The sequence below is a fragment of the Temnothorax nylanderi genome, unplaced genomic scaffold, assembly GCF_030848795.1.
Source record: "Temnothorax nylanderi isolate EJ_2023f unplaced genomic scaffold, tnyl_v1.0 TNYL_tig0094_pilon, whole genome shotgun sequence".
Lineage (NCBI taxonomy): Eukaryota > Metazoa > Arthropoda > Insecta > Hymenoptera > Formicidae > Temnothorax > Temnothorax nylanderi.
Genome location: NW_027249156.1, coordinates 266,055 through 283,233, shown reverse-complemented (window position 1 = coordinate 283,233; position 17,179 = coordinate 266,055). Strand labels below are relative to the sequence as shown.

Genomic DNA, 17,179 nt, shown 5'->3' with positions numbered 1-17,179 from the left:
ACCTGAAAAAGGAAACACTAGAAATACTGATTACATCAGTACAATTATAATGATGGAACGTAGAATTGCTGAAATAAAAAATATATATCGTAGGAAAAAAGGAACATATAAGCAGAAGCGTCAAATTGCACATTTATTCATGCACATGCAAATCTGCTCGCAAAAGGACCTTAGTAGCACCTTTATTGCCAGCCCAAAGACCGCGAACTGTTATAATTTCATATGAAGTAACATATTATAGTAAGACGAATGTAATAAACAATTTTTTAAACTAGAAATTAAACTTTTATGATTATATACTATTAATTTCATTCTCAGTAATAAATAACAAAAATGCATCTATTTTATTTCTGATATTACAATATCCTCGATAAAAAATTCGAAAGTAGAACTTTATAAATTTAAAATGCAATATGTGAAATGTGAATATTTACTATATTTTTGTTAAAATAAGTAGAATAAATATTAATTATTAAAGTCATATACCCTATTATTTTTGTATCATTAGTCTAAATTTGTAAAAATTTGTAAAAATGTCCATCATCCGATCTGTGGTAGCTAAGATAATGTAGGATTGAATTTGGTTGGCTGGCGATTACGTGAAATGGTGCTGGTCCATGCATCTGAGCAGATATAAAAACAAAATGATGCACTTTGACTCACGATTCGACGGATTTTTGTAGCTTCTCGAGGCGTTCCTCGAGACTTCGTGCCGGTCCTTCTGTAAATGCTGCGAGATACGCGAGCACAGGTCTTGCCAAATTTTTCACTTCTTCCGTTACAGGTTTAAGTTTTTCAGCTTCTGTTACGAGTTCCTGTACCACAACAAGGTCAGAAAGCGTGTTAACTATCTTCGATCAGTTTGCATCATGTCGAAAAAATTTTAAATATTTTAATTCTTTAACACATATTAAATTTCAAATTAAAATATCTACTTGTTAAAATGTCCAGGCATATTTTATAAAAATGAAAAAAACGCTGATATAAACGTTCTTCACGAGCGTTCATCGTGGCTTGATAATTCGTGAGCGACTAAAGTAGTTAGCTTTGGAGGGCCGCCGGCCGAGCACCTGTGGTGCCTGGCTGTGCAAGTCTGACACGTTCGGCATTTATAAAGAGAGTGCACCAGGAAGAGAGAAAGATAGAACTAATTGTATATCCTTGGTGCACGGTAAATCGATAAGAAAGTGTATCCACATAAAATGCGACATTGCCTAGCCATTTAAAAGATCAAAAAGTATGCTTCGCGTGACACGTACATATTTTCTATTATTATACAAAGTTTTATATCTATGCACATGTTAATAACTACAGGACATGCTTAACCCATTTACAATATTTTTAGCTATTTTTATACAATTGATTTAAATTCGTGGAATAATATATATGCTGGATTATATTCTGATACTAATCTTGATAACAATTGTACATATATTTATTATTGTTTATGATTAACTTTTCCCCAGTAAAAAAATTATGTTTTCATTCGTATTTGAAAAATTGTTACTTACTTCTAATGCTTTAACGGTATCGTGTAAATGTTGTTTTGACCGCACCACCGTGTCGATGAGCTTGCTTTTTTCCTCAGTCGCAGTCGTTCGCGTTTCAATGAGAGTCCATTGTGTTTCCAAGTCTTCCCAATGTTTCGATAATGCCTCGAGAGTATCCCTACGTCCTTCGAGTCCCGAAACTAATTCGCGCCATTCTGAATTAATCTCAGAGAGCTGCGACTCTATTGTTTTCTTGTTATTAGTGTCTGCAAGTCGGAGGACCTCTTGTCCACGTTCGTTTAGAAGATCCAACTCGAATTGTTGATTCTATGAAAATCATAATTTTAAAAAACGTTAAAAATGCAATTAATCAATATTGAATATGATATGTCGCACGTAAATTTGTTATAATTTTTGAAATATTATTTATTATTTTATACATAAAAGTGTAATTACAAACATCATAAATATGAATTCATGTAATTTCAATAATTTATTTAATTTCTTTTTAACTTCATGTAGTTTAAAAGATGTATTTATTCACAAAAAGAAAAAGAAAAAGAAATTCTATCTGTATTGCTTTTTAACACACCTGGATGTCATTGAGAGCATGTGCGATTTTCTGAATATTGAATTGCAATCCAGCTAATGCAGTAACCGGTTTATCCGTAAATTTGGTTCTGCTGATGACAGCGCGAACACGTTCCAGACTTTGCGTATAATCTCTCCACATTTCTGCACCCTGTTCCAGACGTGAACGTTGCGACTTAGCCGTATTGAGGGTATTCTTTAACAACTGAGTATGTTGCTGTTGTTGGGCACTTAATTCCTCCTGCTCGTAACTATCTAAAGACGGCCAGATCTTATCTGCCACCTGTTGAATCTGTTGTGAAACGAGTTCGCGTATCGAAGATTCGGTGCTGAAATATATCTAAAAAAACACGACAGAAATTTATAGCAATAAAATTTATTTATCCATGAAATTATGAATTTCACAAATAATCGAAACTTAGGTTTTAACTTCTTAATTTAAATAATTCAAAAACAATTTAGTTAAAATAACAATAAGAAGAACTTCTCACCTTGTGTTCCTCCAAATCGCTAAGAATATTTTCAAAATCGAGACCCTCTTTGTTGCTTTCGAGTCGAATTTCAGCTTCACGAGCCCAACTGTGAAGCTTGTCTGTGAGAGCTGCGTAATCCAATCTCATCTGCATGTTACTCTCGAAATAATTTCCACGCTCTTCCATCTCTCGCGGTAAGGACGTCAACAAGGAAACTGCCTCGCTTAACATCTCCTTTAAGGATCCAGGCATTCCTTCTTCATGCCGCAGTGATTCTTTCAGATTTCTGATTCTATCTAGATATTCGTTCACATCGGCGCAAAGAGCTTGATGTTTCTTCAACTCCGCCTCGACACTCGTCGGATCTCTCTCTAATAGCGGTCTGGATTTGACTTCCTTCTCCTTGCTCTCAAGCCAATCGAGAATGTCCGCCAATTCGTTAGCGAGTCTTCTATGCTCGGCTGCTGCCAGTTCGTGTTGTTCTCTTTGCGTCTCTACTGCTCTTCGGAGGGCCTGTAATTGTTGCTTCAACGACTGCAGCTGCTCCGTCACGTTGTTCCTATCCACGACCGAACCTTCTCCCGCTATTTGCTGTCCTTTGTCCGTCGCACTAGCAAGAGTAGCTTCGCATTCCTGAATTTTTAATATAACGTCGTCGTATCTGTTAAATTTTTAACAAATTGAATTAATTAGACAACTATTGTTATAATTAATCCTACAATTAAATTTTTACGATATATCATTTATTTAGTATATCATATATCAGTAATTACAGTACATTACCTTTTAATTTTGTCTTCCGTTGTTTGTCCGGATTTCTCGATATCCCGGACAATTTCAGTGTACTTGGCAATAAAAGTAGTAATCTCTGCAATTAAGGCGATAAATTGTTGTCGTAGTAGTAGCAGCTGACGAAGTTTCGCTATTTGCGCTTCGAGAGCTCTTATTAGATCGTCTTGTTGGGCCAGCACGCCATGTAGATCTCCCACATTAGCGGATTGAAGGTCGGATAATTTAGCTTTGTTTGCTTTGAGGTCGTCCAAAATTCTTTCGTAAGCGGTCAACATTCCCTCCACGTCTTCCACGCGAGCACCGATCGGCTTGTTCAGATCGTGAAGCTCTTTCTGAATATCTGTCATGAATTGAATTGCCTCCGCCACTCGCGCGGCAGCTTGTTCGGCTTCGTCTATGCTCTTCTGGAGCGCGAGTGCTCTCTCATTTATCACACCAGCCACTCGTCCGTGAGCTTCCTTCATATTTTTCAACTGTTCGCTCAATTCCTGCTTATCGGCGTCGCTCACAGTCGGCAAAATTGATTTTCCTTGCTGGTTTATCTTTTCTATGTCATCACCGTACTCTTGTGCCTCTTTCTTCAGTCGATCGTACTGTGAAAAGAGGAAAAAATATTTATATTCAAATACACATTGCAAAAAATATACAAAATACGTCAAAATCTCAGTGGATATCTTTTCAAACATAATTTCTGTAGCCAAGTTGGGGATAATTAATTCTTTACTTATAAAGGATATATACATACCTTAGCAAGTTGTTCTCGAAGAATGTCAAGACTGGAAGGTCGCAATTCGGAAGAAGTTGCCACTTCAGCTTCCTTAATCCATCGTTGACACTTATCCAATTCATTTTCGAAAGCCTTGCGTCCCTGAAGAAGATCTGCCAACGAGGCTTGTTTTTCCTTTGCCTCCTTCTTCAACTCCTCATAATCCTTACTTAGGTCGTCCAAGAGAGCCTGGAGTTTGGCACGACTGTCCGCATTACAATCCTTCAGCAAGCTGTGCCCTTGTTTAAGAATATCTTTAAGATTGCTTTCGTTAAAGGAATCGATATCCGTTTCCAATCCGCTGTGTTGAACGATATCTTGCTCAACCTTCGAAGCTTTCAGAGGCAGATATCCGCTGAGTTTCTTCAAGTCGTTGCCTTTGGCCCTTATCCAATTTCGTGCTTTTTCAATATCAGTTTCTAATTTGCGACGCGCATCAGCCGCTGCACTTGCGACGGATATTTCTTCCCTCAAAATGGCGCATAACTCAACCTGCTCCCCGCGTAAAGACTTCGTGTCGGCTTCTAATTGTTGCTGCTCGCTGGTTTCTAGCTCGTTCTGCATATTTCCAACTCTCTTTTCTAACGTATCTATAATCAATTGCTTTCCATCCGCCTCTTTCAGCATAGCCTGTGCAAATATAATATTATGGTCAAAGAATAATTATATTAACATTCCTTGAAGAGAAAGTAATAAATAAAATAAAATAAATTACCTTAAGAGTGAGCAGTCTTTCCTCCGCCTGTTTGCTTTCGAAGCCAAGCAACTCGGGCATCTTTACCTGTTGCTTCTTCCGTTCAATCCACTCACGATTCTCTTCGATCTCTCGCCTGGTTGCTTCGATGCCCTGTGCCGTCATTTCCAAGACCTGGGCTTTCCTTTGTAACTTCTTACCAATGTCCACGTATCGTCTTTCCACTGACTTGATTTGCTCTTCTATCTGCTGAGAGTCCAGATTACTGACCGAATCCATCACTTCGTCGCCCAGTTTCTTGACCTCTGCCAATTTTTCCGTTCCCTGAGACTCAAATTCGCCCGTGATATCCTTAAGATTTGAAATTTTCTGACCGATAGTCAGTCCACTACCCTTCTCGATCATGTCGACTTTCTTCGACAGGCCATCCAGCCACGTTTGAATATCCTGCACTTGTGACCTGTACTTCTGGATGAGATCCTGTGCCGCTTGTTTTCCAGCGATTGCGTCAGTCAGTTCGGCCTCCAGCTTGTTCAATCCTTCCTCAATGTCATGGTCCTCTTCGCGAATCGACAACTCCGTCAATGCGCGAGTGCGACGTTCGCCTACATTGGTGAGTAATTCATTCATCGCCTGCAACTCGGCCTGGGCAGCTTCTGCTCGCAGTTTCGCTGGTCGGGACTTCCATTCAGCGCAGAGGGCCCGTTGCTGATTAATCCAAGTACGGAGCGAATTCTTTTGTCGTAGTTGCTCCTCGAGTTCACCCACCGTTTTCATCACATTCGCCAAATGCGTTTGCATCTGATAGCATCGAAGATACATCTTATAATATAATTTGCTTCGGAAGCATGTATAAATTTCAAAAGTTTTATTTATATATATTGATAACATAATAGATTTAATACAATAGAAAAATTTTAATATGGAAACCAAATTAAATAATGTCAGACAAATCATTTATATTTATATTCTTTATATTTTTTTGCATTAGATTTTACGACGTTAATTAATTTACGGAATTACAATTATTAATTTTATTTAATTGATTGATAAGTGAAATTAAGCACGTACCTGGTCAATAAGATCATCAAGTCTTGTTCTGACTTCGACTTCTCTCGCGGGGACTTGAATGGGTGGAGCATCGAGAGGACTCCCGGGTCTAGAGACGCATGCCGCCGCAGCCTCGCAAGCTTCCACTGCTAATGCCAATCGAGCTTTTTCAGCTTGCAGCTTGTTGTGCAGAGTGCGAGCACTCTCGAGGCCCTGCTCGGCAGAAGTTAAGTTATCCAATGGAGCCTCCAATCCTTGAGTCATTTCCGCTTCATACATATCCAGATTCTTCATGATGCTCTCCAGGGTGTTTTCGTAATCCTGGAACTTGGCCAGAGACTCCGTCAGTCTGTTCTTGATTTGTAAAGCAGTATTCAACAGCGAATTGTAACTGTCCTGAACGTTCTGCAACTGCGTCTCTATGGTTGATCTAATAGTGGGATTCGCGCCGACATATCGATCTATCTGACCGTGACCCTTCGATTTTAGTTCGTCTAATACTTCCTGATATTTCTGAATTTCACCTAACAATGTTTCATGCTGTTTGATCTGCTCGATCGTTTGTTCTTTGTTGGTGATATAGAGAGAATTGTGTGCCATTAGTTGGAAGGAGATTTGCAACAGCCACTTTTCTGTTTCTTGCAGAGCAGCATGATACGCGTTGTACTCTTGCATCTCGTTTTCCATCAACTTTTTCCTCTCGCCGACGAGTTCGGCTAGCGCCTTCCATCGATCTAATAGTTGTTTCGTTTCGTTTAGCGTCGCGTTGTTTTTCGCCCATGCTGACAGTTCCGTTGCTTCCGTCATCAGATGATCTAAGTCGGACTTCTTATCGCGAATCTCTTCTTGAATGTGTTTATATCGTTCGAGCATTGTCTTCATTTCGCCGAACTCGCCCTTCGTATCTGGAGAACCTTTAACGACGCCCTCGTTCTCTTCTAACCACCTTGCGAATTTATTATGCGCTTCCGCATGATCCTCCCATCGACTCAGAACCGATTTTACTTTGGCTTGAACCGTATTGAGATCTATGCTCAACTGTTCCCAATTCGAACGTAAATTGGCCATATCTGATCGTAATTGATCTTGTTGCTCTGGAAGAGCCGTGTTAATTGCCTTTGCGAAAGCGTTCTGCAACGTTGATAGTAGATGTTGACCTTCCGTCACACGTGTTGCGACCAGCTATTGCGTGAATTAAAAAAATTTTATCGTTATTAGATATTTATGTATATTTGTTTAAATTTTACTTTCATATTTAATCAAATATATCAAATAATATTTATTTCACAGTTTATTCTAATGTTATATATGTTCTAAAATATAATTCAGAAGAAAAAATAATACACGAGCAAATTTACTTTTGTATGATATGTTCTTTTATTATATCTGTGTATATGGTTAGTAAAATAATCTAGTAATATATTTGATCGAACATTTCCAAAATATTCTATATTATTTTTCTCGATAAAACTCACCCTCAAAGTTTCTAATTTATCCTTTGCCCAAGCCGTGTCTCCCACACCGATGCAATCTTCTACCGAGCCCTGAGCTGTGCGTAACCAATCCTCCATCTCCTTCTTGGCTTTCAAAAATTCGGTATGATCGGCTAGATTCTTTTCGACTCTTGAAACGAGCCCTTGCGCGTCGGTCAAAAGAGACGTGTATGCCGATTGCAATTGCACCGTCCTATCTCGCGCCCAACTGCAAGCACTAATCTCCAACAAAGCTTCACATTTGTCATTCAAGTCTTCCAAGACTGGTTTTTGCTTAACCGCTTCTTCCACCAAACGTTTACAACGCTCTAAATCCTCAGGAGTTTTGTTCTCTTTGGTCTGTTCATCTGCGATCTTCTTCTGGAAGTGATCTATCCACTGTTTCATGCCGTCTAACGTGTTCGTGAACTGGGACCAGCTCGAAATGCAATTTGCGAGAGTTTGTTGTGAATCGTGACATTGTGCTTGCAAGGATTTCCAGTCAGCCTGTATCTGTTTCATGTCCTGCTTAATGGAGTCTTGACCCTCGTGTCCCGTCTTAGAGATCACAACGTCGCTCAGTTCGATCACCTTCGAGATCAACGCGTCGCCTTTCGGCAAGGACGAAGTGATTTGATTGACTTTATTCTCTCGTTCGATGATTCGCTCCTTTTCGCCGTGAGTATCACTGTACTGTTGAAGTTCGACTTTCGTACGACGCATCCAGTCACCTGCCTCATTTAGAGCTTGTTGGAATCTCTCGTGATCTTTGACTTGATCTTCCAAGTTCTAAAATAACAGAAATAATGATATTAGAATATTATTATACTATTATAGGGATATTATAGGGTAGACCGAAATACGGGATACAACCGAGAAGGAAATGATTCTACGGCTCAAAATAAGTCAAAATAATAGAATGAATTTTTTAAAGTAAGTTCTTATTTTCGCGAAAAATTTGAAATTTACAAGCCTTGAACAATTAAAATCACCCTTTTTTGGCTATATCAGGTATTTCGGTCCACTCTATATTATATTCCTGCAATTCAAAAAGAAAAGTTCTACTTACATTAATTTTTTCAAAAATCAATTTCTTCAAGCTGTCATACTTGGTGATTGTTGATTCGTAAGGACTTTTCGATATGCTGGGGTTTTCAGCGAGACGACTTTTCAAGCGGTCCACCGTCTCGCCATGACCGTGAATGTCTCTTTGGAGGATCTTATATTTTTCTAACAGAGCGCGTTTTTCGCTGAGATCGTTTCGGCAAACATCTCCTGATTGAACCTTGCCTTCAACTTCCTCCAACCAATCAGAAATAAGTCGGTGAATCTTGTTAAGCTCCTCTAACATGCTCGCTCTCGCTGACAATCTTTGTCTTACATCTTCAACGTCGACCAACAGCTTATCAAATTCGCTTTTTAAATTCTCGGTGTCTTCTTGAATCTTCGCCGCACCATTTTGTTCCGTGTTCATAATGACTTTCTCTTTCAATTCCAGAGCGTATCGCAATTTGTTCTGACCTTGTTCTAACGTCTGCCGAATAGCTTTACACGTGTGTAACTTATTGTTAACCTCGGTCAATGTACTGGGAGTATCTTTACATTCACTCAATTTATCTCGCGTGCGCTCGATCCAATCTTGACACTCTTGGTACAAGGTATTGTGTTGTTGATGCTCCTAATTAACGTTTTAGAAAAAATGATTGATATATTACTGTATATCTATATATATAATGTTATATTCGTATAATAAAGAACTATATGTATAGTTAAAATCGAAATTACAAACCTTTTAATTAATAAATCTTTACGTATAATTAGAAAATAATAAATTGTAGTTACCTGATAATGCAATTCTAATCGCCGCATTATTTCTTTAGCCAGAGATAGCAATGCGTTATACTTGGTAGTGAGTTGTGTTATTGCATTAGAAATTCTCGTGTCGGCACATGTTTCCAACAACATCTGAGCTTTCATGTTTAAACGGTCTAACTCCTTTTGCCAGTCAAACAATGTTTGCAAATGAATCTGAAACTGCTCGAGAACGTTTTTCTTCTCTTCTAGACCATCTTGCAATTTATTAAACGTTTGAACCAACTGTTCAGTTTGCGTAAGCCATTCTGTAGCTTCGGAGAACTGATCCTCATATTCAGTCCACTTTACTATGCCGACCTCGAGCAAACCCTTCGTGTTATTCAGCGAGTCTCTGTTATATAAATCATAATATGTACATAAAATATGCTATACATATAGATATTGTAAAAACACAAAAGTATAGAGTCTAATCTTTCATTACATTTCTTTTTGCGTTTACAAAATTAAATTTGTTTATTCTACTTACACATAGTTATCGTATTCTTCTTGCAATAGCGCTACTTCTTCCTCGATTATCTCTTTGTCTTCGGCATCTGCGATTTGACAGGCGGCATTGCCTTGCTCTAGGGCTTTCTCCAGCTTCTTTTGACCTTCGGGCAATTCGCTCTGCAAAACTTTGAGCTGTGTGATTTTACTGGCCAAAGATTCCTTATCTCCCGTGGGCTCCGAGCACTTGCCGAGTCTCTCTTTAGCTGCTCGTATCCATTGAACAAATTCATTACCGCTGTCAATGAAGGCCTGATGCTGTTCAACGGTCTCCTTTTGTTTCGCGTACAATTCTTGAGCTTGCTTGCTCAAAGTCTCGTATTTAATCGAGATTTCCGTGGCCGGCGTCGCCTGTTGCAAGTCTTCAGCCTTCGTGGTGACTGATTGAATCATGGGCTCGAACGCCACAATATCCTGTACGATGCTGTTAGTTTGTCGCAAGTTCGCTTTCCTTTCTCCGATCGCTAAAGAGCTCAATCCAACTAAACCTTTTCGAGCTTTAGAGACTTTCTGCTCGCACACCTGCTGCAGTTTGGCCTCGCGATCGTTAATCCACTGCTGCAGCTGCGAATACGACGAACTGTAATCCGCCCATTGCAACAGACTCGTCTCGAGATGCACCTTTGTGGTTGAGATCTTCTTTACCAGCCGCTCCCAGTCGTTTTGAATTTCTTTTAACTGAGCGTTGATCTCCTCACGACCATCCGATCGTGTGTTTCTCATGACCTTTTCACCGCAATTCACGGTCAGGTGTATCAGATTCTGGCCTTCCTCACGTTTCCTCAACAATTCCTGGATCTTGTCGAGTTTACTCTGCAATTCTTCGCGACTGCTGCTCGAAGCAGCTTCTGTTCCTTGACGTATAATTTGCTTGGCGTTTTCGATCCAGTTGCGAGCTTTTTCAAGGTTACTTTCATATTCCTGATGTTGAGCCAGATTGGTTTCAACCTTGTTCAATACGTCTTTCGCAAGATTCACTTGCACCTGATAACGCGAATTCAAATGCCGTAGCTGATTGTTGACGTAAGTGTCTAAGTGAGACGAAAGCAAACCGGCGGCCGTTTTGTTGAATTTATCAATCTGCTCTTGGCCCTTTATTAAATTATCAAGCAATTCCTTCACTTCCTGCACCTGCTTCTTCTTCTCTTTCAAATTCGGCAAAAGAGCATTTTTTTGAGCTTTGATGAGAATGTCGAACTGTTGCAACCAATCGCTGAGTCTCTCGTATTCGTCCTTATAATCGCGCCATTGACTCACGGTAGCCTCCAATTGATCCTTCTGCTGCTGAATCTCTGCAATAGAGTGTAGTTTATTTATTAATACGTTCAATTGTAAGATTACTAAACTAATGTCTCTATTTCTGTAAGTTAAAAATAATTATTATTCGTTCGCGATTACTTTAACATTTTCTTACATTTTGAACTACGACAACGTCGATATTCTTAGTGAACATTATTTGAATAATTTTTACCTTTGAACAATCCTTCGAAACTTTCCGTGAGTGCTCGTATTTCGTTCCTGATAACTTCTTGTCCGACGGGACTGGTGCTGGCGCAAACAACCTTTCCAGTATGTTGCAAATGTTCCACCAACAATTCACCTTGAGCTTTCTTGTTCAACAGACTCTCGAGCGGTACCACTGCGCTTTCGATCGCTAGCTTATCGCTGAGCGATCTCTGCTTCATAGATGGTATCTTCTCGCGAGCCCGGCTGAGCCAACCGATTATGTCATCATGAGCTTCCTTGTAAAGGCGGTGGTCTTTATATTGTTCCTCTCGTTCGGCCAACAGAGATTTGATCTTCTCGAAAAGTTCGTCGAATCTGTTCAGTATATCTTGGGCTTGCGAGGCGGCTAATCCTTGCTGACCGCTCGCGATCATCTCAGCGACCTTGCATTTGAGACTGTCAACCTCGATATTTTCGCAACGAACCTTCTCCTCGAGCGTCTTGATTCGCTCTAGTTGGTTTCTCTTCTCCGATATCGTTGTTTGAAACTGCGAAATCTCGTCGATCGACGTCTGCATGTATTCCACCGTCTTGTTGATAGATTGTATTTGCTCCAACAAACCGGCCCATTTGTTTATCGAGTCATCCAAATTCGTCTTAGTTTCTAGCATCTTTGACGCCAAGGCACTCCATTGTTCCTGAAGTTTCGCTAAAGCGTCATTAATCGTTTGATGGCCAGCCGGAGCTGTATTCGCTAAAACAGCCTGGGCTAGTTCAACGATACTCTGAACTTTTGCGAAACCGTCCTCTTTATATAACAATAGATCTTGCACAATGTCCATTTTCTGCTCCAGATCTTTCTGCGAAGATGCGCTTAAATCGGAGCAATACGCCAGCTTATTTTTTATGTCTTCTAACCATGTGGTACATTCCGCTAATTGATTATCGAATTCTTGATGCGTGGCAACATACTGATGCCAACGGTTATTGAGGTCTTTGACTTTACTAGAAATCTGTTGATATTTGATACTCAGCTCCGATATATAAGAAGTACGGGAAGTAACAGTCTTATGAAGTTGATGAGCCCGCTCAGCAACAGCATCGATTTCCAATTCTTTGGCGCGAACTTCACCTTGAAGGGCGCGTAATTTCTCAAGCTGAGTCTTCTTATCTGCCAATGTCGGCTTGAGATCGACGGCGTGTAACTTTGTATCAGTATCCCTCATCCACGCTAGACATCGCTCTTTCGATGTCTCGAATTCATTCCATTGCTGAAGTTTGTTCTCCAACGCCTCGATAGTAGATTTGACGGCTGAGATTAAGCTTTCCCATTCTTGCTGCGAGGAATCAATCTGCGAGCGGATATTCACCTGTCCTGATTCAAGAGTACCGGGTATTACTTTCTCGCCCAGAGATCTGATTTGTTGTACTCGCGACTCATCTTCCGGCAAACTGTGCAGTAGATTCGTTAGGCGATCCAAATTCGTGTGCAGGGACACTCTCTCCAGTTCCACGTCACCCCAGAGACTCACGGCGTTGTGCGTGGCGTCCAACCATTCATGCGTGTCTAAGACAGCCTTGCTGTATTGCTTATGATCGCTCACTATACCTTCGTATCTTTCTACAAATTTCGTCGCGCGTTTCAGTAGTACATTGTGTCTGTTCGTAAAATTATTCAGTGTTTGATCGATCTTGTCTGTACGATCGGGCAAATTATCCGCCTTATCTCGGAGATTCAGCAGGAAATCTTGCTGATCTTGAGCATCATGTAAGATGGTACGATAGATCCGCAACTGGGCACGTTTCTCATCCAGGGTAGTTTTCAGTTCGATCTCTGGCTTTAACTGAGCCTCTGTGTTCTTCAACCAGTTCTCGAAGGCCTCGCTGCACTCGTCAAAATCGGACCACCGCGAGATCTTCGCTTGCAACTCACGTTCGGTCAAAGCGATACCATCGTAAAGCTCTTCGAAGGCTTGCTGAAGATCCAGCAATTGCTGACGAATAATCTCTCGGCCCTCCGTGCCAGTCGTGGGGTACAATCGTTCCCCAGCCTCGACGGTGCTGTTAATCAAGAGAGTAGATGAAGACTGACGAGCTAAGAGTTCCTTTAAGGTTTCCACGTTCGAGATCAGCTTTTGACGCGTATCACTGGCGTCCTTGGAGGACTGATAACGCACTCTTACGCTCGCTAGCCATTCGGAGCATTGTTTATAACGATCTAAATAGTTGGCATGATCTACGACCGCTTGTTCGCATTTCTTTACCAGTTCCTAAAACAAAATTATATGACTATTTTCATTGCCAGAGAAGTTTACTGACATATTTTATGTTGTTATTAATCATTAGCAAAACAAAAGAAATTTTTTAAAGAAAATACTACTTTTATTTAATTTAAGAATAAATTTGTAATAATTAATTATGTTAGCAAAGTTTTGGTCTCTCACATCGAATACGCTAAACCGTACTAATTTCATTACGATACTAAAATTCTTCTCTTCCAGTGTAAACAAGGAATAAAACTTTATGTCTACCTTGGCTGTCGCCTGGATCGATTGGAAACGTGACGTAACTTGTTGAACGCTGACAGAAAATCGAGTCTCCCCACTAATTTGCATCAATTCCGACGAATCGTCGCTCATTTTGTCGAATTCAGCCTCATTTTGCCGGAGATTCACAATCAGTGACTGGAAAAAAAAAATACTTTTATATCTTGACTGTTTTTAAATGAGATTCATTAAAGATGCTGTTCCGTACAATTCATGTGCGAAAAAAGGAAGTAGAAAATTCTCTCTTCTTGCGTGCAGAAGCCTATTTGAGTGATGGTTAGACTATTATTACTTAAGTGTTAAACGCGAAGAAGTATGCACTAACAGTAAGTATAAAAAAAATAGAGTTTAATATTCCATCCTGGTGTATCGGGCTCGTTTGTTCATCTCGATGTAAATTTCAGCGTCAAAGAAGCTCTCCATTCGTGCAGCAAAAAACAGATCTTACTGCAAATTTCGAAGCTGAAAGCGCATTTATTGAACGCAAATAGGTAGGCCGCCAAAAGTTTAACAAAAATTCACCTTGCCGATGCAAATAATTGTAAACAAATAATTGTTTAGTATTACAAAATGTTTAGCACAACACTGATATTTATATAGCGAGATAAAATAATTTAGCTGTTCATATTTTTTTAGTCAGATCCAATATTGACGACGAAAAATACTGATTTTATTCAATAAAATGGCATACGTATCACCGTATCTCGTATTGCCAATCGCACGTGTCATTTAACGCTAATAAAATCACAAGACGAAGCGTTGGCATCTCCCTCCTGCTCTGACAAAAGCTATAAAAGCTGAAAGATTATACAAGAAAAGAGCAATTGTGTCGAAGAGGCTCCTCGTAAAACCGTTGCAATCATCCGCCTCTCTCACAATCTTGCCTTGTTACAAAATGATATTTGCAGTTCGCATATCACTCTCTTACTTGTTCGAGATGGTCACCAAGCGCAACCAGTTCTGTCACATCCGTGTTTCGCGAATCGGCGACCTTCTGTAGTTCCTAGGAAATTTTATTATATATAATCATTGTGCGTGCGAAATAATTACGCTCTACGAGTGGAGATAAAAGTTTGCGTAGATCGGGGCTTTCTCCTCTCTTTTTCGTCGACTTAAAGGTATTCGCACGATCTATCGTATGGGGTGTACAAAGAAAATACAAAACTGCGATATTAATACTGCAAAATTTATATTCGTGTTATATTCATGTGTGTGAAAGGTTTCAGTGCGTGTAGAGAAAACAGCTACATCTAATCGAAATTATAACCGGACATTTTAAATGTGCACACCTCAAATTATGTTACTATTTCGTATAAGTGAGGGAAGTTTTGTGATAGGGAACAAACACAAAGCGATCTTTATATAATCGATATCCGTTAAATAGGACACTTATCAAATTCATATTCGTAAAGCCAAAAGAAAACCGCATTTCTGTAACGCAACGTTTTATTGTAATAATTTCGAACTTACTTGGTATTTTTCAAGTTGCTCCTGCTTCTCTTCAAGCGTGTTCTTCAGACAATAGTTCTTCAGTGATGTCTCGGCGTCAGTAAGCCAAGCGAGCAAACGTTCTAACGAATTTTCGTATTCGCTCCATTGTTGTATTCTTTCTTCGATGCAACGTACCACATCGCTTACAGCTGTAGCGAATTTTTTATTTTCGAATCTAAAGAGAAATCATTCGACGTGTATTTATGTAGTTGATAACAAGTCATTGACAAAGTCATTCGTTTAATTCCTAAATATTTTCTTTTTATAAATAAAATAATTATTATTTTCTTTTTTTAAATATTTACCTAAGATTGGCTAAATCTCTTTCCATAGATTCTTGCGAGCGAGGTGGTAGAGTACTCGCACTTTGCGCAACATGTTCTCCAAGGACATTCAGCTTTATCTCACCTTCGCTTTGACTGTCCTGTATCTCTATAACTTTAGCTAATCTGGCCTGAAGAGCAGTCTTGTTTCCTGTATAATCGCTGTAATTCGCTAAGCGTTCCCATTGACGCTTCTGGTAATCTTGATAAGCTTTCTGCAGATCGTGGAACTGCTGGAAAATATCGAGCAATGCCTCCAAGCTGGATATCCCTTTCTGAGATGTATCCACTAGCTTCTCATATCTCTTCGAAACCGAAACGACTTTTTCATGAACATCCGATGGAACTTGAGTAACTTGAACCAAAGCGTTGGCTTTCTCGGAAATGCCTTCGATGAGACGTTTATGAGCCAAGATCTCTTGATGTAATGTCTGAAATAAAATTTCCCAAATAATGTAATTAATGGTTTTCACATTATGTTTTCTTTTTATATATTCTCAGATAATAGCATAAAATATTAAAAAGAATGTAGAAAGACCTTCAGTTTGAGTAGTTTTGATCTTGTTTCCTGCAAGGAAGACCACACAATTGAGGAATCTTGTTTAACTGCACGTTCCATTGTGTCCAACCAAGTCAGAATCTGTTGTAGAGTCTCTTGATAACTAGACCATTGTAAAGATTGAGCGTCTTGCTTTTTCTGTTGCTCGGTGATGCCTTCTGCTAAGCGATCCCATCTTTCACGAGCGTTTCGTAATTCGTGTCTAATTACTTCACGCCCTTGAGCGGATGTGTCCGGAAGAATCCTTTCGCCGAGAGATGTTAAGCTAGCTAAACGATGTTCAGCTTGCTCTTTTTCGGCTAGCAAAACTTGCAAACGCGAGTTCCTCGTTTCGAGGTCTCCGCCGATCTCATCTTTCTTCAAGATAGCCAAGTTTTTCTCGAGAGGCGTAAGCCAAACATCGATGGCCTTCAATTTCTCTTCGTAAGCACGATGATCATCTACGATGCTTTGGCAACGGTTTATCACTTCCTTACTGAGTACGTGCAGCAGTTGATATCTAAATATTTAATTACATTTATCGTGTGATGTACTGCTACTCTTATCTTCCTATATCTTTAATTAGAAATTAAAAAATGTTGATTATCTAGAAATTATTAAATACAAATACAATAAAGTCTTGCGTTTTAAAAACGTATGTTTTATTTTCAGGATTTCTTTCCATATTTTGCGAGATTGAATTTTTCGAATTCTTATTTGGTGAGATTTTACTGTATATGTATATGCAAGACTGTGAAAAATATAAGAAAGCAACTTTCTTGTTGGAAATAATTCGACGTACCTGTTGCTGACTTGGGAAATTAATGGCTTGATGCGTTCGATACCGCTCGCGTGCAGTAAACTATGCGACTTGTCTACGAATTCGTCTATCTCTCGCTCCTGCCGCACGATAATCTCGCGTTTTTCTTTAAATGCGCGTAGTCGCGCTTCTTTATCTATCAACGTAGGCTGCAGCTGTTGGTCTCGGAATGCCGCCTCCATGGAACGAAACCATTTCGTGTGAACTTCCAGCTGATCCTCGAAGTTCTGCCATTTCTCCAAAGCTGTTTTCAGTCGCTCTTCTACAGATTCTGAAAAACAGAATTTTGCCAGTGAAATAATTGCGAGAAATAAAAATCATGGATT

The 17,179-nt window shown here is 39.6% G+C and overlaps 2 protein-coding genes across 11 annotated transcripts in view; one reads left to right on the top strand and one right to left on the bottom strand.

Annotated features, from left to right (window-relative positions):
- Window positions 1–17,179, top strand: part of LOC139775174 (uncharacterized) — a 115,008-nt gene that overhangs the window by 68,528 nt on the left and 29,301 nt on the right. The gene's annotated exons all lie outside the window — the stretch shown is intronic.
- Window positions 1–17,179, bottom strand: part of Msp300 (Muscle-specific protein 300 kDa) — a 90,458-nt gene that overhangs the window by 50,346 nt on the left and 22,933 nt on the right. For 6 of the 9 annotated variants that reach the window (XM_071710966.1, XM_071710967.1, XM_071710959.1 and 3 more), the window contains 19 exons: window positions 16,836–17,124; window positions 16,034–16,553; window positions 15,478–15,926; window positions 15,152–15,347; window positions 14,610–14,684; window positions 13,667–13,819; window positions 11,161–13,405; window positions 9,670–10,981; window positions 9,171–9,534; window positions 8,398–9,006; window positions 7,332–8,117; window positions 5,878–7,038; window positions 4,828–5,607; window positions 4,092–4,742; window positions 3,338–3,939; window positions 2,573–3,215; window positions 2,083–2,421; window positions 1,512–1,817; window positions 664–815 (listed from right to left, as the gene is read on the bottom strand). In XM_071710966.1, coding sequence (XP_071567067.1) covers window positions 664–815; window positions 1,512–1,817; window positions 2,083–2,421; window positions 2,573–3,215; window positions 3,338–3,939; window positions 4,092–4,742; window positions 4,828–5,607; window positions 5,878–7,038; window positions 7,332–8,117; window positions 8,398–9,006; window positions 9,171–9,534; window positions 9,670–10,981; window positions 11,161–13,405; window positions 13,667–13,819; window positions 14,610–14,684; window positions 15,152–15,347; window positions 15,478–15,926; window positions 16,034–16,553; window positions 16,836–17,124 — 11,632 coding nt within the window. The remainder of the gene's footprint in view (window positions 1–663; window positions 816–1,511; window positions 1,818–2,082; window positions 2,422–2,572; window positions 3,216–3,337; window positions 3,940–4,091; window positions 4,743–4,827; window positions 5,608–5,877; window positions 7,039–7,331; window positions 8,118–8,397; window positions 9,007–9,170; window positions 9,535–9,669; window positions 10,982–11,160; window positions 13,406–13,666; window positions 13,820–14,609; window positions 14,685–15,151; window positions 15,348–15,477; window positions 15,927–16,033; window positions 16,554–16,835; window positions 17,125–17,179) is intronic. The other 3 variants (XM_071710968.1, XM_071710964.1, XM_071710965.1) reach the window with 1 other exon arrangement.